The 23,257-nt window shown below is 41.3% G+C and overlaps 1 protein-coding gene across 6 annotated transcripts in view; it reads left to right on the top strand.

Moving 5' to 3' along the window:
• The window catches only part of GLIS1 (GLIS family zinc finger 1), a 197,502-nt gene that overhangs the window by 5,725 nt on the left and 168,520 nt on the right, over positions 1–23,257 (top strand). Inside the window, exon 1 of one of the 6 annotated variants that reach the window (XM_062623079.1) lies at positions 3,345–3,466. The exons of the other annotated variants lie outside the window; for them this stretch is intronic. Coding sequence (XP_062479063.1) covers position 3,466 — 1 coding nt within the window. The 5' untranslated portion in view covers positions 3,345–3,465. Of the gene's footprint in view, positions 1–3,344; positions 3,467–23,257 lie in introns of those variants that run through there. 6 annotated transcript variants of the gene reach the window in all.

Here is a 23,257-nt window from a genome sequence, read left to right as displayed (position 1 = left end):
AAGAAAAATACCTTTTCCTTTCTTCTTCTTATAAAATCTGAATCTTGCGAGTGCTTGAGTATGTGCATCAATGTGTTCCTGACAATATTCTCATCGACTCCAAATAGTATATTCCAAATTATGTATTCAACTATGCCTAAATGATTATTCGTGTGTCAGAGCTCAACCCTGTATACACAGAAGCTGTTAAGTGTATGCTGAGGATTTTGAGTAGGTTTGACAATATATTCTGGAAGTGCTTCAAGATTCTATTTAGTAAAACTGTTACATGTAAAGTGAGTGTCTTTTGGGAGATAGTACTTCATCATTGCAACCAAGTGTTGGGTTTGGTTTTGTTTACTTCCAGTGAGCAAAGGTTCTTAGCAGGTTGAATAAAAGGGACAAGATTTTACTCTAAACGATTAATATCAGAAGGAATCTTGTTCACTGACTTTAGCTGGGTCAGTATTTCAGTTCTAATGTTACCAAAAGTTCTTTATCCTATGTACAGAGAAAAGCTTGTAGAACAAATAACAAGCTTGTATTAAATCCATCTGTAGGCTAGGAAGTGGAATAACGTATAGACTACGAAGAGAAATTTGTAGTACTGTGAATGTAATTTCCATGTTCAGTACCGTGATTACCATTATTCTAGAAACATGAACCTCAGCTGTTTAGTGATTTTGGAACTGTTGAAGACGTCGATGGCAGGGTAATGGGAGAGGGAATATAGATGTAAACTGCTCCATTTTGCACTCCAGGTTTCTATGATTATGTATCAACAGGCTTGAACAAGACATGCAATCTAGTAATCATTTCACAGTGCATAAAACTGCTTTTAATAGTTTGTTGTTTTCTCTTTGCCTTTTTAACTCAGCCACCAAACTCTGTTTCCCAGCATACTGATGTAACTCAAAGAATACAGGGTTCCAAAGCAAGGGCAGTGCTCTCTAACTGTGGTACAGCATAATCTTGCCCTACAAATGTGCAAACAATAGCAAAAGTATGTGTTTCTGAATATGCCACAGCTGTTACCCTCTCCTGAGAGCAGGGAGCGTTACAATGACATAGCCAGAATGACCAGTTAAAACCACTCATGCCTTTTTATTGCGTTTAAATGGGGCATGTAAAAAAGCAAGGGCCGGTTCTTCCGTTCAGATAAGTATCAGTTCAGACTACTGCAGTACTGCCTTTCTGCACAGGCTTTGAAGAATAGAGGCAAAGAATTCCCCTTTTTCCCTTCACCTCCTATTACATTTCTGGCACCCAGTATGTGAAATCTCGGTTGGAACCTGGAACTTTCTGTTCTCACAATCTCTGCGCTTCACCAGTAACCTGGAACAAGGACTGTTTTTTGTTTTCCTTTTAAATTGCTGTCATTACTTTGGATGTATTAAATGATTGTTAATGATTAAGATTATTTGTAGAAAGGGGACTACTGCAAAAACAGATGACACATTAGCAGAGCTGCAACAAGAAATAGCTCCAAATTCTTTGTGTTAGGTTATGTGGAGGGTTTGAGCATTTAGGAATTATGAGGTTGATCTCAGTCAGAGAGTCACAAAGTGCTTAAGTGCTATCTTTTTTTTTTTTTTTTGCCTTAAGCAATTGTTTTGCTTTAAATCTAATAATTATGTCTGACTTTTCTGTCATTATGTCTGAATGTATGTGTGATTGTTTTGCATAAAGAGCACTGTAATTGAATCTACCTGATCGAGTTTATTCTAAGGGTTAAATGAATGCAAACCATCTGAAACGGCATTTAATTCTGGCATTTACGTGTGTGATAAGAGGGCTTTGTGAGCGTTAGAGAGTTGTCAGTTGGTTTAGAATGCAAATACATTCTTATGTGTTTGTTTGCATATTTAGCCAGAGGGGTAAATGACACTAAGGCGACATCATCAAATACTGTCAAACTAGCTTTTTTAATACAGATGTCCATTGTTGTTTTAAGTGCTTAAGGGGTTGGTGGTTTGGTTTATTTTGGAGCTTGCTGAACTATATGAAGTGTGTCTCCAGGGACCTGGTATTTTTAATACCTAGTAGAAGGTTGTATAACAGTAGATGATGTATTTTGCCTTCCAATGCTGTAAATAAACTATATTTGTTAGCTTGGGAAAGCGTATCTGACTAATATAAGACAAAATAAAGAGGTAGTGATGTCTTGTAACTGATTAGGTTTTTTATTAATTTATCTCTAACCAAGAGCTGTAAGAGCAATAATGTTAACATGAGGCACTTCCCAAGAGGAGATAGATGGTCTAGGGTTATTTAAAGTATGTGCTGTGATGCACTGCTTTTTTACAATTTGCTCTGGTTAAGTCACTTAAATAGTGAAGTCAATAATCCCCTGGGCAAAGAAAGATAATGTAGTTTTAAGTGTATTGTAAAAATTGAAATTTGATAGCTTCCACTCTATAATCCTATCTAAGTCTTGGTTGTATTAAAAGGAGAATAGATACATGTGTCAGTTTTGGAGCATAATCTTTTATTTTTAGTTTTTTAAAGGCTGATAAACGTGCTTCAAACAAGCAACACACCAGTTTATTAATGTCAATGTTTTGCTAACTGCTACATGCTTAACGTAATCCCCATTCCTTTATAATAAGTTTAAATATTAATTCTTTGGAATGCTAGATGCCTAAAGCTAGATAGAAATGCTGTGCAGTTTCAGATATCTAGGAGTGGGCTTGTGAAACAGGATATTTAACTGGGAGAGATGAGTAGCACATTTCAGAGTTATTAGGGCAGAACAACAATGCAAGAGGATGACTTAAAAAAGCAATAAAATTGTTTTCTGTGCATAAGGCTTAAATACCTTAGAGTTATTTATTGAAACACAATAGTAGATTTCCTACGTATGTAGGTTCTAGATTGCATTTTTTATTATCATTTTGTTTAACTTCTTTTTAGCCGCCCGCCCCTCTCTAAAGCAGCTGGCTTTGATTTAACCTGAATCCTTCTCTTAGAGCAAATGATCACTCACTTACGAAGGCTGTGTTATGCTCTTTGATGGAACATCTCTGTCGGGGTAGACGCTTGAGAGAGAAGACTAAATAGCATAGGAAGGGGGCTCGAGGAAAGCAGCAGTTTGCATTCAGAAGGACTCATTTTACTCTAAACCAGCTCTTGCTTACTGTTCCTTATGTAAGTAAGTCTTGTCTACCTCCCAGCCACCATCTGTGCTGGACAGAGAAGAGAGAGTGAAGTGAGAACAGATAAAAGAGGAAATTTCTGTTTTATTACCCAGTATTTTCTGGGAAAATCCCAGAAAAGGATTTAACATGAGATGCCATAACTCTTGCTTTTCCCTGCTGCTCCTGCTGAAATTGCAGGGAGTTGTAGCATTGGCTTCAGGAGTTTTGAAAATCTCATCCATGCTTTTGAGGCACAGAGAAGAAGATCCAAGTGTTAAACTCTGTCCTGAAGTGAGAAGTGCACAAGCTGAAGCAGCACAATAGCTCGGATGCCAAACTCAGTTGGAACAGTATGTTTTCCTTTAATTTTTCTTCCTGTTCAGTGCTGTGCATGGGTCTAAAGCTGGTGTGATCTGCCATTGTACACGAAACAGGCAAAAGTGGTGAAGGATTTGTCAGCAGCTGATGTGGCCAAGTACATAAACGTTTTGGATGAAAAGAGTTAGGGTACTTGAACCCTATTCTAGGCTGTAGCGCTTGTATCATTTTGAGGCAAGTCTGTGTACTGTTCCTGATGCTTCTGCTGCAGGAGTGGAATGGAGTAAGGTGTAGAGAAAGATAAGTCAGTTTTGGAGCCAGCAGCAGTGCAGTTGTTTCAGCACAGCATCAGCACCAGCTTAATTTTCTATGCCGAGGGCCAGAGTTTGTTAGTTCAGGTGCAGTGTTTGGGTGATGTGGCTGTGCTCTGAGATCTGATCTGGTGGTGGAGCAGGATGCTGCACTGCAACATGTGGCTGTATCCGCCTAGGATGGCACTTGCTTGAGCATGCCTGCACCCCCTCTGCACAGTGTGTGTGTGGACCAGATTTTGCTCTGCTACGTGAAATACGTGGTGCTTGGCCTTGTTGGTAAGTCCCCTTGAGTGTGAGTGGTGAAAAGTGCAAAATACATATTTGTTATCTTTGGGAAGTCAGCTTTTTAATGGAACATTTTAGTCTGGCTTCTTACTGCTTGGCATCTGGTTTACACTGCTAGTTACAGAATTGTTGCTGAGGAACAAATTCTCCCATTTATTTTAGTGCTTGACAGGCAGAAGTGAGAGAAAGGAGGCTACTTTAAGGGAACTGTGTTGGAAATAACCAATAATATGTACCTGTTGGGAGGCAAATCTTCTGTGCTGGTTTGCTGGAGGAAGCAACTTCAGGGTTGCCTTTGACTTCCAGCAGATGGAAGTCTCTTACGGCTGTTCCTGATGCAGAAATCATCTGATGATGGAATGTATACTGCCTGGGCTTGACATGCAGGTAGCTACTGCAAGGTTCCCAAGATCTCTGCAAAACAGACTTTGCAGCTGAGACTGTCTCCCAGGACTTGAAGAAGAAAAAGCAACGCTAAATTCCTCTTTTCTGGATATCTGATTGTTGTAAGGTTCAGTTTCCTTGAAGTCATCAGAGCTGGTTTATGTTCAACTGGAACTCAGCTGGCTTCATTCCATCATCCCTAGCTCTGCTGCAAACCTGAAGTGACGCCATTTTAAAACCAAGAGTGCATAAAAAGGATGCAGACTTGAGCCCTGGAAGTTTGTCCTGTAAGTGTGGACTCAGTTTACTTGGCAAAAGAAAAAGATGTCTCACGCTTTTCATCTAAACAGTTTTGCTTCTTATTTTTCTTTTGCCAACTCACCACAAACTGGCTTATATTCTTCTTTTTTTTTGAGTTCCTGAGCTATTTGGTAAGGCTCGCTGACTTGTATTTTTGGGGGGATAAGCTACAAACTATGTGTGTGAATGGGTCTCTTTTCAAAACAAAGATCCACAAGCATTTCAGCATCTCTCTGGTTTCAATGGGTATGCAGGAAATTTAAGGGGATGTTTACCCCTAGAGCCCACTTGCTTTTTGCCTGCCCTTGAGTCTCAATAACTTTTTCTTTCTATGCTCTCAGCCTCTTGGCCTCTGTCTTCTATTTTGTGCAGCTTTGCTCTTGGCTTATTTTTAAGTATATGGAAAGGGCTGTAACTTACTTGAATTGTAGGCTGAATATGTGGAAGTATGGCAACTGGTGTAAATAGCTTTTGGGTCTGTTGAATGTGTAAATACTTAAAATCTGTCAGGGTGATTTGGCTGGATTTCATTGGAAACATTATATGAGATCTCCTTTCTCTTACTGCATCCTGTCGGAAGCCGTTGGGCAGAGATTACTGGCATGAACAGTCTGACTGCTTTGTCAAAATTCACTTTTATGCCTATTTGCTTGTAAGTTTGCCACTTCCACAAATACTTTTACAAGTCTGTATATTTTGGAAGATCAGTCATAGAAAGCCAATATAAAGGGGACCAAAATCTAGAAGGGGAAAGCAAATGAGTTCAATGACTAATCATCAATAGTGTTTTGAGCCCAAATGTATGATGGCATCGCCTACATGGGCAGTTTATTTGGCAGGTTTGAGAAATGACACTGCTATTTTGCAGAAGCTTGCCGCTTCACCGATACCCAGGTTAAGTCTCAAAATGGGACTAACCTGCTTAGGGAACTTTCCTTGCTAAGGGTTAGTGTTAATACCAACCATAGAGGTTTTATTAGCTGCTGGAGAAGTTGCTGGGAGACTTGAAAATGAAGAACAGTAAATAGCAGAGGTGATAAAGATGTTTTAGTCATGGGGTAGATGTTTTGGCAGCAAGCACTCTGAAGTGACAGGGGGGGTTTCAGAGCCTAGATAATAGGAGGCTTGAGAGGAAACCTGGTGAAAAATAGCCTTGTAACCAGCTGGCATTTAGGTACAAAAGAATTATGATACTAACTACCACAGAATACAGTCTGGGAAATTGGATACTGCCTCCAATGTGAAGGCTCCTGACTACAGCGTTTGCTAGTCTGATGAGCAGCCCAGATTTATAATATGAGCTAGATAAGAGAAGGACTTTCTAGACTTGTTATGCACCGATTTACAGATCGGAGTTATAATATGTGTATATGGTGCATGTATGCTCATTCTTCAGAGGCACCAGTCTTGTTCTGCTGGTGTGGAAGAAAATCTCCTGTTGCACTTTCTGAAGTGAGTGTGACTGTAGGTTTTCTCTGTTGATATTCAGTATGTTGTGGAATGAACCTGATGCTCAGCACCTTTTGTCTCCTCTACATTGGTTTATTCTTCCACGAGGATTGTGTGAGCTCAACACTAGGAAATATATTAACTAGGAGTATGCTTAGCTTTTGACATATGATGCCCAAGTGGGCTGTGAGTTGTTTGTCACTGAAATTTTTAAAGACAGTAATGGGTGGAAATCCTACTGTGAGATATAACTCTTTGGGCCCAACTGTCTTTCCTATGACATTTTTAATTCTTTCACTCAACTGCTTAGGCACTGTAAAGTTACAAGAGGTCTCTCAAACTGTAATACTCTAGGCTTCTATCCTCTCTGACTTAGTGAACAAAGTTCAGATCCCTCCTTGTCTAATGTTGGTGTTTCTAGTCACTCATTTGTGTGTCAAGAAAACACTGAGAAGGCACACAGTATAAACCAGACTGAGTGAAGAGCTCTAAGAGAAGCAGTTGGGAGAGCCCGTGGTGGGACAACTGGGCATGGAAAATGATTGATTTTTATGTGCAAAGCAGTTGTGAAACGTTCTGTGGCATTCTGGGGACATGCCATTGCTAACAAATGATTGCCTGTTGGGGATAGAAAATGCCAACCATTGTTCTGAAGAAGGAAATAGCCTTATTGATACTGAATTAGGCTCACATTGAACTATTATTCATTCGCAATGCATCTTGTTTTCCAAATACGAAAATTAACTGACCATGCTGAAGTCCTCCAGCAGTATTGGCCTTTAGTTGTTGATCATACCTAGATCCTGGTGGTCCAGGTGGAGTTTAGACTATTTAGAATTGGGGATGTATTGTGGCAGAAATCTGTGTTAACAGAGCAGCTGAAGGAAACTGTTCTGCTTCTTAAAAGAGCTCACCAAGCTTGTTCTTGTTTTATAACAAGCCTGAGAGTGAGGCTGGCAGAAATAGATGTGTTGCTAGATTGGACTTAAGCTTCTGGAATACATTTTGGATTGTCACATGCAGTGTTGATGGCAGAAAATAGGGGTATAGAAAACAATAATGTTGCCTTTTGAATGGAGTAAAAACTGGTTTATCTTTAGGAATTGAGATACTCATCATACAAGTATATTTTGTACAGTGACAGTATTTTGTATACAACTCTGAAACTCTGAGTTTGTTCCCAGTGTTGTCTAATAGTTTCTACTGAAATCTTAGCAGAAAATAGAAACCCACTGCCAGTAAAGTTTGTCTGTGGCTTCAGATAAAGGGAGTAATAAAAAAAAATTAGGAAGTGACTGGCATGTGACGTGGATTTCTTAAGCAATGATGAGGAACTGGGCAATGAATGTTTTCGTACAGTTCAATACATGTACCTGGGCATAGAGGATCTAAACTGTTTTTATAGATGGGAGGCTGCATGTCCTGGAAAGTAGTGATGCTAAAAAGGATCAGGATGTCATTCATATTCAGTTGGTGTGAGGATATAAATTTCTAATGCATTACAAAGTGATGTGATACCTCCCTATGGTTTTTAATAACATGATCTTTCTGTTAAGCATCACTCTCGTTGCAGGATGGTAGATTAATGCTCAAATTTTCTTAAACAACTTTGAAAACTCAAAGGATTTGGAGAAGAACTGAAAGATACTAAACCCATATATTGCACTCATGGACTAATGGAAGATTAGAGGCTATCTGATCTGTTCTGGAGGTGCACCAGAGGAGAAAATAGGTGATACTTGAGCATTCTCTTGGGTGCAGATAAATGCTGAATGGCATCTCATGGCTGGAAACTGAGGCAGATTAAACAAGAAGGAAGATGCCTGTCCTTGACTTCAGGGGGTTAATTAAACGCTGGCATAGGTTAGCAAAGAATGTGATAAATCCTCTGGTACTAGGAGTTGCTGAGCTGAGTTTAGATGTTCTTTTGAAAGAAATTATTCTTTTCAACCATGGACAATTTCATTCAATGATGAACAAGCTGGACCATTCCAATGGTTTCCACTTGCAATCTGTAAAAGATTCCAGGCCATGTCCTGCTGCCAGACCTGGTGCTGCTCTTCCTTCGTTTGCCCTCTGCGTTGCAATCCTTGGGCCTAGCATCCATCTGAGGCCAAATTCAGGGCCTCATTCTGGATTTCATGACAAAGAGTAGGGGCAGGCTGGGGAAGGAGGAGTATTACCACACTACAATCACACAGTTTGACAGTAATTGTGGTAAAGCAATCACTAGCAACTAATATTTGCTCCAAATCCACCCTTTATTTCCTCTTGTTATGTCTCTGTCTTCAGCAAACAGCACCACTCCTCCTTGACTAGACTAGTCTCTATTCAAAGATGTTGTGATGGAACCTCCTGTTGCCTAGGGCCTGGGCTGAGACCAACTAGAACCAAGTGCTGGGTTTAAAACCTGGACACACAGGGAAAGGTTAACAGCTGTGATCTTCTCTTCAAGCACTGATGGTTTTCAACATTAACGTCTTCCTTTTCTTCGCTTTCTGAAATGAAAACAAAGGCTCTCAGCCTCCTTCCTAGCATAGCAATAGTGACATACTAACACAGTAGTTATTACAGCAAACATTGTGGCCCTCTCTGGTCATGATGTTTTCTTTCTGTGGGGAGACTGAAATACTAACTCACAAATAATGTCTTTAGAAGTCCTATTAGTCACACATTTTTAAGACATTCCAAAATCATACCAACCTCCTTCTGAGCTTGTCTGTTGCTACCAATGATTCAAAGTTTTGAAAACTCTCCTTTAGTTTTGATTTACATTTTGGTCTTGGGCACTTGTTATTTCTGGCAAATGCCAGCTCAGTTTCATTAAAGAAAAATCTGTTTTACAGCCACGCGGCTCAGATCTGCTGCGCTTCTAATAATTGATGGCTGGTTTCCTTATTTCCTGCATTGTAGAAAAATAAGGACCTTGTTAGACCCAAACAAGCCTGCATAAAGTCACAGTGTGAAACATCAGGTTGGGGGTGAGCAGAGCAGCTGTGGGCAGGTTTTACAGCTTTGGGCCACAGTTGATCGTGGCAGCCAAGGGAAACTCAGAGATACCCATGTGACTAAAACTCACTTGAGTTCTTTGGCTCCCCGGCCTGAGATTTATATTTGTGACACCTTCCCCCTCTGTCAGTCCCTGGGCCAGACACAAGCCTGTGTCTGTGTATGTACTTACGGCTCTGCGCACCCTGTGGTGTGGCCGCTTGTGCCCACTGCTTGTCATGCCACCGCGGGACACGTCTGTTTCCAATGCTGGCTGTCTTGCTCCACCAGCCCACAACAGTGGGAGTGTGTGCTTTGGAAAAAAGCAGCTGCCGTGTGGTGGGGATGAAAAATCCAGAGCAAACACTTTCAGAATTTCTGCAAGTGGGCAAATTAATTTCAATCTGAACTGTCATCACAAGGGCCTTTTTTTCCTTCCCCTTTCCTTTGGGTGGTATCTTTGATTTATATTTCTGAATGGGGCAAGGGATTGCCCTTTGCTGTCCACTAAGAGCACGTGCAATTCAATTTCTTTTTAGATGATGGGTTATAGAACTCTGTCAGGTTCTCGGTTTATGTTATTGTGGACAGGTTTCTCGTCTGGTTTGGTTTTGTCTTCTTGTTTGGTTGCTCTGTTTCATTTTAAAAGCCAGTGGAATTTGGTGGTGTCTGTGTTAACTGAAAACAATCTCCAAGTTTCGATGAGCAGCTAATGTGTGTCAGGTATTCTTCCACAATGCAATAGTGGTCAGATGCCTCCTAGCATATTGCCACTCCACAAGCCTGGTAATAGAGGTAGGATCCTACCTTACAGATTCACAGAGTTAAATGGCTCCTAGGAAGCCAAGCTGTGACACCTGAACAAGGTCATAAAAAGTGGGGTTTTTTTTACATGTACTTAGCGGGTCCAGTCAGTTTCCTTTGAGAACTGGATGGTTATTTTCAAGACACATGTGATGAGTCTCCTAGGCATTCCTTTGAAAAACTTGCTCTTCAAAGGAGGTGCTGAAGAATTTGTAGCAACCATAGAACTACTGAAAAATCAAGCCTTAAAGCCTGCTCTACTAAAGATCTGATCCAGAGGTATTTAGGCACCTAATTCCCATTGACATCAGTGAAAATTCAGTGCCTAAATACCTCTCTGGATCTGGTGCTTAGTCTTCTGGCATTGACTGTTACATAGTTCATGCTTTCTGTGAGTCTCCTTTTATGGCGTCTTCTGTGTGTGGTGCAATAGTATGAATTTTGAATTCGTCCCATTGTGAGTTCCAGCATCGTGTGATGCAGATGATTGCCATGGGATAATCTATGGTTCCACCAAGGAGTTGAGGCCTCGTAGACAAGCGGTGGGGTGGGAGAGTGGCTCTTCTATTGATGTAGTGTGACTGAGGGAGATTGGGGCTGACCTTCAGACACTGAAACTTTGCTGGTGGGGAAACTGAAGTGACATACTCATTTGTTTGGATGAAAATCCAGGGAAAGGTGGGAGATTATTGTTGCCATTTCCTCCACTCAGTGCTGATCTTATCATGGTGGTTTAGTAGCAGAACTCCTCTGGCTGCTTGCCAGGTGATACCACTGGAGTCTGTCTGAGATGTGCAAGATAAAAGATCTCAGGAATTACAAGTATTATGACTTTCCTATCAATCCTTTCTGATGTGCGGAGTCCTCTGACCTAGAAAACTAGCTTTCTTTTAAAAACATCGTTATTGAAAGAAAAGGAAACACAAGAGCTGAGAAGTGGAACCTGATGTTTATAAGGGCTCTGAGAGCAACTGTAATTAGTGCAGGGTTTTGGAAGAGGCTTGCTCCTCTGCCAGCAAAGGGCCCTGGTGTTCAGCCAGGTTAGATGTTCAGCCTCAGAGTAAGCACTTGGGAAGTGCATACCATACACTGATTCTGTCTCTGGCACTGAGAACATGAAGTGTCCTCTCACTAAACATATAAAACAAAATACTTTGTGTACTCCCAGCGTGTCCTGTGAGACGCTCCGGACGTCTGAGTCACTGCCTAGCCATTTGGGCTGGTTCTCTAAACTCTGACTTGCACAGGGCTGCATCAGTGCTGGGAGGGTTACTGTGCTGGCTGCTATGATGATGCTCACCCTACTGGGTGCTTTACAATTTACAGTTTTAATGTGGGCCCACAGGTCTGGTAGTAGTGCCAACTGGGTAGTGTGAGAGTGAGGAAGTTCCTGTGGTGACAGGAATCCCCGTTGTCAGCCCCTTCCTTGCAGAGACTCATGACAATGGTGCTGTCTATAAATAATCTATTTTGATTATCAGGTAAAATCAGTAGTGATGCTCAGCAATACTGCAACGATTTTGTGGTGCTGGAATGCTTCTATGTTTTTTTTTGTGAGACACCAGCCACATCAGCACCACTGGCTGAATGTGAGATTTGCTTGCTTGATGACTCTTCCTTTGCCTGTATCTGCTGTCATTTTCTTCCTCCCGTGTTTTCTTCCTATCCCCACAACATCCAGTCACAGCTTTGGCTGACATGCACTGGAACTGACCTGCCTGGTACCGCGTAGGTGTGACTGGGAACCCAGAGGAACCCCATAAGAAGGTGTCTATCCCAGGCACAACCTCAGGCTGGTGATGCTATGAGGGCAGCAGCAGAGGTCTGCTTGCTGCCCCCACACAGGTAAGCACAGTGCGGTGTCATAAGGCACAGTGACATTCTTTGGGCAGCGTTAGTGTTGGAACAAAGGCAGCACATGTTCCTACAACAAGATGATGGACTTTGTCAGTGGAAGGTGTCCTTGCCCATGGCAGGGGGGTGGAACTAGATGAGTTTTAAGGTCCCTTCCATCCCAAACCATTCTGTGATTCTATGATTTAACAAGACACGATTGGTAGAGATTTGGATAAGTGAATGTCAGAGCTTGATAACTGTGTGAGTGCTGTACCTTACCAATTCCTCACTCATGTTATCCTCTAATTCCAAATTACAGGAGGCAGGGGAACCAGTGAGTTACTCAGATTGTAAATATGCAGATCCCATTTCACTCCAGAAACCTAGGAAACTGTGTGGGGACTTGCATAAAACAGTTCAATGTTAACTTCAGCTGTTCCTCATAGGAGCAAATGCCCCAGCGACAGAGTTGGTTAGGGAAAGGCAACATGTTGACCTATTTCCTTCTGAGAGATGAATGGTGAGCAGGTTAGGGCATCCAGACCATGTGTGTCTGTGCACATTATAGGCCAATTAGTTGGTGGCTGAAGGATTGGGAAAGAGCAGGATGCTGGGCAGGGGGGTGTCTGATCCAAAGCCCACTGGATTGATAGGAGCGAGGGACTGGGAAGGACCACATGGATGATCAAATCCAGTTTGTTGCTATTGTAATTAATCGATGTTCAGTCCAGGGAGCATCTGTCCCACACCCCCCACAAACCACAAAGAGCTCCCCAACAGCCTATGACAAACTGAGATCATTAGAGGGAAATACCAAAAGCCACAAACTGCTGTTGTAAAGAGCAGGAGAGGTTGAAAGCACTGACCATGTCCTGCAGCACTGCAAAGACTGGGAATTCCCTTAAATAAAACTTCTCAGGTGACCCAAGCATCAAATCTGATCGTTGCTGTAAGTACCAAAATTCAAGTTATTTGTGTATTTGAACGATCAGAGAACTGGTGACAAACTGGTGCCCACAAGTGACAAAGTGGAGAGGCTGAGGGGAGCTCACAGTGATGCTGTGTGTGCTGTTAAGGCTTGCTGGTGTTTACAGCAACCACATTTCCATGTAGCACACAAGAGAATGTGCTTTCCCTCTATCCCTTCTTTTCCTTTTCTTCCCCTCTCTCTTTTAATAAGTGAACCCAATGGCTTCTCCGAGTTATGAGGGATTTTTACAGCAGAGTTGCATGGTGGAGAGACCTGGTTTTCATTGTGCAGGCTGGGATATCAGTTCTAACCCAGAGGCAGTGATGTTATTTAGCAGGTGCCTTAAAGGCATAGTGCTTATTTAATCACCGTCTCCATATCAACATTATGTAAATTGAAATTGCTTAGGTACGCAATTAACTGTGAATGCTTTAGACATTTTTAAAGGCATAAGACAATACCTGAAGTCCCATTTTAAGAATATCCAGGTCAAAGGACACACATGTTTTTATTTTCTTATTTGAGGTATAATGTGTTCAAGGCAGATTTATGGCACAACCTTTGTTTATTGACTTGTACTTTTCCACATGAAACTAATGGAACATGACAGATGATATTTATGAGGCATGTGTTCTTGATTAAATCATGTTAGACATTAAAACCTGATAAAAGAATGTATTTTAAAGGGTGGATTAATAGAAAAGGAGGCAGCATTGATTGGGGAGTTTACACGGAACAAGACATGTTGGTCTTAGACTGAGTATTTGTAGGTGAGAGATGTGGTTATAAAACTTTAGAAGCTGAACAGAAAAAGATTAATAAGCTTTTGCTCTTTGGAAAGTTTGAGTTTTGTTTTTCTCCCTTTGTGAGCCACCGGTCACCTCATATTTCTGGTCTTTCAAGTGAATTTATTCAGTTCTGCTTAAGAACTTGTGACCTTTTATGGCCTACTGCTTTTACTGTTGGCCCTGCATACGTTCTATATGCTTTAGGATTGCCAGTCAGCAGATCTGTGCAAATAGCCTTTGACGCTGCTAAAAACTGCTCTGTAAACATGCTCTAAATTCTGCTTGTATGGGTGCAAATGAGGTAAATAGGCAACAGTCAGATGGAGCTGCTTGTTCCCACCTTGATACCTAGGGCTTTGCACAGAGTTCTTAGTAACAGGTTAGCAGGGAATTACCCTGTGTAATACTTCGCTTGTCAGCATAAGAGCATCCTCTGAGTATTTCCTGTGGAGAGCAATTAAAGGATTTTAGTAAACATAAGAAGTGGGACCAGATTGAATTGGTTTTCTTGTCTTAACTGAATATGGAGTCTAAAGGGAAAGCAGATACCTGCATTCTGCCTTTAGTTACACAGGTGCAAACCTGCAATATTTCAAGGGATTGCAGCTACGCGTATACATATGTATAAGGACACACTCTGGCTTGGTGCAGCATTTTCAATTCTGAGTTTTAGCCTTCTGAGGTTGAATTTGTGCTAACCTGGATCTTCCTCAGAGCTGCATCTTCTCTAGAACAGACAAACTGCTGCATGAGAAGATAGGCTTGGGTTCATAAGTTGGTTTATACAGCATTTTAATCTCAAATCTTATTAGACTTTTAGAAGCACCATTCACTAGAGATATAAGAAAATTTTAAGTATGGTTTTAATGACAGCAAAGTAAAATGACATGTTGTTGTGCAATATTCACCTCCTTCCTGTAACTTCATCATAACTGAAAGACTTGTGCTAAATTAATAGCTGTGTACTTTTCATCTAAACACAGTATCTTTTCTGGATGACATATAGTAAAAACGTGTTAGAATTATAAGTTTCAAGTATTTAAATGAATAAAATGCTTCAGTATCTTCTACAGGAAAGGAATGCAAATTATCAAACATTTATGATTTGCTTTTGTTTGGATTCTCAGGATAGGTAAATAAAAATACTTGCAAAATGAGAAAGCTGTGTAAGAAGTAGTGATGTGTTATGAAGTGTTGTGTGATTTAATTTAATTGAGTTGAAACAAGACTTTGTACCTAGTATCATCAGAGCAAGTTGTGTTTGAAAATCTGTTAGTTAAATTACGTCCCTGCTTTCCAACAAATCCAGTGGAAATTCCCTCTTTCCCCCCAGGTTGCTCACTAGAACACACCTACCTACCTGAGACTCTTCTCTTAGAAAGTGAAAATCCTCATAATGCAGATGTTTCCCTACAGAGATTTCATCCCTCCTTCCCCAACCATATGGCATAAGCCAAAACAGCAGATGTTAGAGAATAGAAACAAGGGAATGGGAAATAGCACTGAAAGCAGTATAATGTTGTTATATTAATATTTTGTCTGCTACAGGATTTAGCAGGATTTAAAAGACTTCAAAGACGGCTTGAATAATATATCAGAGACTTAAAAATGTGGACTGAGACTGAAAAGAACGGGAATGATTTTGTTGGGAATTGGTACAGATCAGACATGCACAATGTGCAGAACAGAAAAAAGGAGAGGGGGAGAAAACGGCTGGTATTGATGATGCAGCTAGGTCCTTCAGTCCTAGGTAAAGAGAAAAAATGTATCGCTTTTAGAAACAAGCTATCTTCAAATGGGAAACTGAAAGCTGATTGTGAAGGGCAGGTAGAAGAGTATTCATCACGTTTTGGTTTGTGCTGGTAATGGTACTGCTAAGCTTTGTGAGGGCAATCACATCCCTGCCTTCACAGCCAGGTTGTCAGGTTCTCCTGGAAAAATAGCACTTCAGCCACCAGTGAAAATGGCTGGTGCTGGTGGCCAGCACTCAACAGATGACTGTCATCCTCCTTTCCCCAGCCAGGATCAATGCTCCCACACTGTTTCTAATAGATCTTTGTGAAGTCTATTCTTAAACACCACCAAGAACAGAGATTCTGTGTTCCCTCTATCCTAATGCTTAGCTGACTTTCGCAGCCCTCTCCTTGATGTTTAAATCTGTCTTGTTTGCTAACGTTGGCTTCCTCTGTCAGCAGAATTCATTTGGAGCTTTATGTAGTCGTGGTAGCAAAAGCACAGGAACTGGATCCAGAAATCCTCTTGACTTAGATTTTTCTGAATCTGCGTAAGTCGAAGGAAACCTGAGTTCCTTCAGCTCCAACCAGTATTGCTTCACTAGGAAAACTAGTTGAGCTATTAATGATTTCCTGTCTCATAAAAGAATTGCCCTTGGAGTCAAACTGTTGGTACCAGGCTGCCAGGGAGGAAGCTCTGCAGTTAGGTCTTTCCTCTCAATGTGGCTTCTTACAGAAAAGGTTCTTGCTGGCACTGCCAGCTTCCTGATTTCCTTTGCTCTGTCCTGCCATGCTTTGCCAGAGCAGTTACCCCTCTTTAAGTCGTTCCTGTTGCTTTTTCTTTGCATTTTGTTTGTTTGGTTTTGTTTACTGCTGGCTTGAGTTTCTGCATCTCCTTGCTGTGGAGGATGCAGACTCATGGTGCTGGGGCATTGCTGAAGGAAGCTAAACGGGCTGCACAGGAGGCCTTTAGAAGATGCATGTAATGGCCGTATCATACTTCAGGATCTTCCTGGACGGTGCGTGGGAAGCGAGGATGACCTATTGGCTGTGGCGTTGGGCCCTTGTAAAGAGAGGTGTTCTTGTAAAGAGAGGACAACTCCAAGGAAAGCCAGCTGCTATGTAGGCAGAGGCAGTCACAGGATGTGCTGTCACCGCAGGATAACTGCGCAGTAGGTATCACTAATCCTTATCTAACACAAGCACTGTATTTTGTGGTGTGTTCTACATGGTAAACAGCCATATTCAAGTCCTTATTATCAAAGCACTATGCTAGAGATAGATGTGTTCACACGTGGGTACATACACATGTACATACACACATAAAGCACTAGAATTATCCTAGCTCTCTGTGCTGCTGGGAGCAGCACTGCCTCATTTCCTGCCATTAGAGCTTACTGGATGAAAGAAAAGAAGGGAAGAATATCACACCCAAAACTTGTAAGAAGTTTGTGTTTAATCTGCATTTCTAATATAAATGGAACAAAAAACATGTATCGGCTAATACTGATTAATTATATCCCTGTGCTGGTGGCCAAGAATGGAGAGTATCATGCTATATAGAATATATACAACATGTTCTTTTGTGAATCAGCAGGGAAGGTATCCAAGCTCTTTCAGTAGGTGGGTAAAGGGTTTGGCTAATTTTCAGATTTTGAAGCCATCTGGAAAAAATTAACCAAAATTATCTGCCTCACAGTCCCAAGATAAATCATTTGCCTACTTATACAATTGTTCCTCATTAAGTTAGTCAGGTTAAGGCTGATTAAACCGTGATATTATAACTCAGGCTTTTATAGAGCATTTTGTAGATACAGTTTTGGGGCTGAGAGTGATACCAGTATCAGCCCAGCTGAGAAGAACAACAGGAAAAATAGTTTCATGGAGTGGAATAAGCACTCAGTGAAACAGAACAATTAAACAGAAACAATTCTCTTCAGCTCTGTGAGGTTTAAGACATTGCCCTTTCTGACCAATATTTTATCTAAATAGTTCAGTATGTACTGTAGTACATATGTTTATATATTAACATACACTAAATATATATATATATTATATAATATAAATAGCTATTTATGTGGATCAGAGATATTGAAGTGTCCTGCATGGTACCGCAGCAGTAACAACTTTGAAGAGCAGCAGCAAATAATTCTGCCTCTTTGTATTCTTTGTCTCTTCCCTACATTCATAAGCAAATGACACAGAGAAGCAGAGGGAGAAGGAAGACAAAAAGTGAATATTGTTCTCTTTCAAATTCTAAGTGAAAACAAGTTGATGAATTTGATGCTGTGTAAATGAAGACATAATTCAATGGGCATGAAATGTCCTTACACTTAATAATTTCCAGTGCTACTCTTAATTTTAGAAAATACTGTGGAAATCAGTTATTTCAATTCTGGAAAGATCAAACTCACACTCCATTACATTGTCCTTATGTACTTGAGTAGTCTTCTTGAATTCAAAGGTCTACTTGCACAAGTGTGTTGTTAATCATCTTGGACCTACAGACCTGTTTGTGAAGTGCTTTAGGTGCATCTGATTAGGATCCTTGGGCTGGATAAAGGCTAAATTGTTTGCACAGATGTGACTTGACTGAATGCATGAGAGCTGCAGCCAGCTGACAGTATTGCTGCCTCTCTCAGGGACATCCCTGAAAATGCTTCCCAGGCTGTGTTTCCAAGATTGAATCCTTTATTTAGCCTTTTGCCAACAAAGGTGATAGACTTTGCCTCCTAAGTCCAGTAAAGTTTATTATGAACTGAATGACATCTTTCTCTGGTTACAGGGCTGGAGTCCAGTGATGTGGCTGCATGTCAGATCTGAGTTTGGGGCCTGACTCTGCCTAGGTTCATCATTACAGTCTTGAATGAGTCGAGCAGCTTCTCCATGCCTTGGGTTTGGTGCTTGCAGAATGAGGCTAAGTGATACTTACTTGCTTTTGTAAAGTGCTTAGTGACTGAGGGGGCAATACGTGGTCCAAGAGCACTGCATGTAAGCAAACATTGTAACCCAGAAATCCTTAGAGCTCCACTTTTTAGAAGAGTAGAATTTCACTTAATGTGGAATGATGAAACTATTGAATGCAGCAGCATGTAAGTGCAACCAAAACTATGTGCAGGGAGAAAGAAGCTTCTGGTGCCCATTTCTGTTCATGCCAACCACTACCCATCCTTCTTTTTTTTTTTTTAAACTTTGTTATTCTTCTCCTTTGGAATGAGGTTTTTGAATGCTAAGAATTACTCAAAGCTCATAAAATGCAGAGCTTGGAGCTACAGTTAGTATTTCCAGGACACAGATCATCACTGTAGATGCTAGTGGTGTATGTGGGTGTGGGGTCACGTGTGTCATTGTACAATAATAGGGACTCTGACCAGATGGAAGAGTTTTCTGAAGCAAAGCTAAGCTGGTTAACACACTCTCAGTTCAGGCACGTACTTTAAATGGCTGCCAACACTGAAAACCCTCATTTTTTCATGAAGTTGGTGCCTTAGGATCTGTATCCTAATGTAGTTCCTCTGAAATGGGAAGATAGACTCTCTCCTCAGAGCAGTTTATGCTTTTGTAACTGTGATTTTCACGTACTTCAGGTTAAAAAAAGAAACAGAACCAAACCCTCTTTTTCTCATCCCCTTTTGAATTGCAATGAGCTTTTTACAGTATTTGGGAATTAACACTTTCTTATAGTTGATCTGCTGCGCTATGCAGCTTCTGTGCATCCTCATGAGGCAGGTTCTCTGACGATGTCAGGGTTACATTATACAGGAGACCTGCAACCTGGCATGAGAGGGACATTTCTCCTGGAGAAGTCTGTCCCTGGGGAGGACAGTGAGACCAAGCATGCCTAGAACAAGTATCTGCAAGTCCAAGGCTCAGGTCACAGTGGCTGGTGGAAGAGCCCTGAAGAAGCCATGTGGTGGAAGTAGAACCCCTCCCACCCTCACCTGCAGAATCTTTGAGTTCAACCTGGGGTTAGTTTCTCACAACTCTAACCTCCCTCCTCCAAAAAAACCCACTTGATTGAATTTGAGGGTTTCTCATCTCCTTTTAGTCCAGCAGACGCTTTGCAGCGTTTTCTCATCTTCCCCTTTTAGTCCCACTTCAGTTTCACCTCAAGGTATGCATTCCTTCTCTTGCCTGAGATCCCTGTGAAAGACTGCTTAATGGGATAGTTGCATTTCCACAGCATGTTTTGAGGTTTCCCGTTTGTTCTCTGTACATTATCTGGTTCTTTCATAGAAGTGCAATCTTGTAAATGCTTACAGATTACTTTTTAGACTTGAGAAGCTGCTTGTTTTGCTTATAGAGCCTTCTGATACCTGCATGCAACTGCCATCCAGATTGCATAGAAACAGAAGAGGGCTTCATCTATTCATGCAGCACTGGAAGACTAATTTTGACCAGACCCCCTAAAGCCTCCCTAATAGCAGATTGTAAGTCCCAGTTTATTTTAAAGCTGCAGGTTTGGGAGTTTTTCTTTCAGTCCACACAGGTTATTCAGGGTGTGATTTCTCTGATACTTTAATACTCATGTCTAAATGCTTATGGAACCCTCCCTTCCTTCTAACGTAATCCCTTTCTTGTCTGCTGTTAGTACTTGTTTAAAGTGAGCTGGGAAGTTATTTACATTTGGAAGGGAATAAATAAAAACAGGCCAACATTAAGGTGTGGCTGCAAAATCTTGCAGGTCCTTTGAGCTGGGCTTTTGCTTATTTTGGAGTACTTGCTGGGCTAAACATGGATTTATCTGTGATGTGTCATTGACTTATCAAAGCCAAATTACTCATTAAAACAATGCTGAATTGGAAACACAATGCAGTAAAGGAGCATATAAATAAAAGGTTAACAGAGAGGTAACTTGATACATGAAGCCATAAAAGAGATTTCAGAATTAATGAGGGAGACAATATTTCTCCTGTAGAGACTTTAAGATTGGTTGAAACAGCGTAACAGCAACACGTTATTTATTTCTCAGGTTGCCTTATTGTTAGGCCCGTGGGACCAGACAGGAAGGAATTAGAGAGCCCTGTATTACAATTTAATTGCTTGAAGAAAAAATATTATTTTTTATTGTTAACCATTAGCTGCTGCTCGTTTTATTAAAGTCACAATGCCCATGCTGCAGCACCGGTGCTTGCAGCGTGCAGTCAGGGCTAAGAAAATAGTTTGATTGCTGTAAACTCAGCTTGGTGTGGAGGGGAAAAATGAAAGAGAAAAGATGGAGAGCTCGAACTAGACCAATGGCTGTTCAGATGTTACATGTCTAAGAGCTGCTTTTTCTTTCACTTAGAACTGGTCGTCATATTTCACTGAAGAAGTGTTCGCACCCTATACCCACAGTTTGCATTGAGTTGAGCCATTGGGAGCAGCTCATTCTCTTCAGGTTTTGTTTTCTCTTCTTTGTGTTGGCTTGGAATTTCTGTATAATGTTTTTTGGTCACTTAAATTGTTCTTTTTTTTAAAGCACACATTAAAATTGTGCCTTTATTTGGCCAGAGACATCCCTGTTTCATGTACAAGTTTGGTTTTTAGACAGGTTTGGGGGGTTTTGTTGCAGGGACAGAGGACAATGAAAATCTTCTGCTTTTCTAAGCGTTGCTCAGTTCGCATGTGCCAGCTACAGTGTGATGACTGTCCCCTACTGTGCTCTTGGCCTGTGGGAAAGGGCAGACAATGTAACTTAGCTTGGCTCACCATGGAAAAAATATTTGAGAGGAATGATCTCACACCTGCTTCAGGCTACAGATGCTTACTCCATGAACAGACAGAATGGCTCAGCTGTTAAGCTGTGGTGATGTGACCACATGGACAGATAAGCAGAGCTGAGACATGTCTGTAATTCACAAAGCAGTGCGGCAATGGCCAGTAGAGCAGTTCAGTTTTCCATGTATTCACGTGGAAGGTCTGACAGATCAACACAGTAACCCATTCCATTTTTGTGTAGACTCAGAGCATTTGCTTTCTCTCACAGAAGCAGGAAAGCAGATTTCTTCCCATGAATATCTCAAAACTTTGCTTTGGCTCCCAACAGCAACACTGACTTTGTATGATGCAGGGAACTGGGTCCTTTCACAGAGGTCACCAGCTAGAAAGGGGCCATAGTATTTCATCAACTGATCCCTCTTCAAGGTCAGCTTTGTTTTTGAGGTGGGCTTAGTTCTTCTGACAACTGAGGAGCAAATGACTTTCCAACCCATAGTTAACACACCTGCAGGAGTATCCTCAGAAGTGTTCTGCTTTCTTGTAAATACAGAAAATGATGATTGTCTGTCTCCCCTTTCACTGTTAAATTGACTCCCATTGAGAAGTATTTTTAGCAACTGTGGTTAAACCACAATCTGAAAGGAGCTGGCTAGCTTACTGAGATGGTGGAGCTGTTGCAGCTCAGTGCTGGTGACTGCTGATAGTACTTGCAGCTGACTTGGATTCCATTTTAAACCAAGGGATTCTTCCAATCAAAGAGTATCTTGTATGTACTCAAATGAAAATTGTTCGGGGGTTGGAACTAGGTGATCGTAAGGTCCATTTCAACCCTAACTGTTCTATGATTCTGTGATTCTATTACAGCAAAAGCCAGCAACACGAGAGAAAACCATCTCAAGAGGTTTCAGTGACTTGTAGATCCCCAGGTCAGTGGGTCAATCATGATAAGCTGCTCTCTGCTGTTCCAGCAGTGAAACAGGGCTATTGACTGTCTCTTAGAGTTGGGGTTTGTGGGCTCTGGCTCGTGTTGGCAGCCCACTGTATGTACACAGGTCTCCTGAAAGCCTTGAAAATTGACACTAGGTATTTCTGTGTGTGTATACGTGGATATATGTAAAACTCAGGGGTTCACTCAAGTTCTTCAGAAGAGCTTTTTTTGGAAGCCCTCTGACCTGACCCCTGAAGGTGTTTAGGAGGCACAAAAGATCTGTCTGATCTTGAGGAGCATGGCTGAAATCTGAAATATATTGTGGACATTGTGACTGACTCTAGACTGCATTTTTTATTAAGATAGGGTTAGCATGTTGATACCAGGGCCAGCTCTGCTTTCCTATGCTCCTGCAAACGTACAGTGGGGAAGGTGCACTAATACTGATGAATACTTCCATTGTTTGCCATGGACTCTGAGCAATAACTTCAGCCTTACTGGGAAAGATTCCCATTCTTTGATGGTCTGATTCTTTAGCCAACTCCATTCTGTTGAATTTAATTTTTAATCAAGTTTTCCTTTTAACTTATAATGTAACAAGTCCCTAAATGTGTTACTATCCACCAAAGAGGGTTTCTTGGCAGGATTTCCAAACAAAAACAAAACAAAAAAACCTCTCTTCGGCCAAAATACTCTTAACAGATGAAGCAACAACTACTTGTGGCTTTGTGAAAATAGAGTATATATTGTATACATTGTGCAGCAAGACGCCACGATGTGTGTAGTGATGATTTGAGGTATCAGGAAATTAAGTGATCCATCAGTACTGATGTTCGGTTCCAAGTATTTAGCTCAGTGCTTCGATTTGCTGTGCAACTGAAAGCGGGAGTAAAGAGGATCTAGTGGTTAATGCACTGAGCTGGGCTTGGAGAAGCCTGGCTTTCATTCCCAACTCTCTCCAGGCTTGCTGTACAACTGTGAACACACTACCTGAACTGCGTGCCTCAGTTCTCCTCTTTCCCTCACTCATGTGCTTCTTTTTTAATTCCTTTGGGAGGAGCTGCCTTTAAAGCCTTGTGTATGTTATCTAAACAAAGAGTACGGCATCTCAGGAGGGGCCGGGAGATCCTTTGACCATAGAAAGATTTGTAAGTGTTCTGGCAAGTACTAAACTGTCGTGTACATATGCATGTCAGGCAGGCTGAGTTATGTATGCAGCAACAGGGGGAAAATTAGCAAGCAGAAATGGCAACCCTTACAACCGCAGGTTTTCATTTGGACATCTTGATTACATGAATATTCGGAGCAGCTGCTCCTGTCCCTACCCTGGTCCCAGCAATACTG

Source organism: Pezoporus occidentalis, unplaced genomic scaffold, assembly GCF_034315485.1.
Source record: "Pezoporus occidentalis ecotype Australia unplaced genomic scaffold, CSIRO_AGI_Poc_V1 ctg25, whole genome shotgun sequence".
In the NCBI taxonomy this organism is placed as follows: Eukaryota; Metazoa; Chordata; class Aves; order Psittaciformes; family Psittacidae; genus Pezoporus; species Pezoporus occidentalis.
This window is presented reverse-complemented; position numbering and strand designations above follow the sequence as displayed.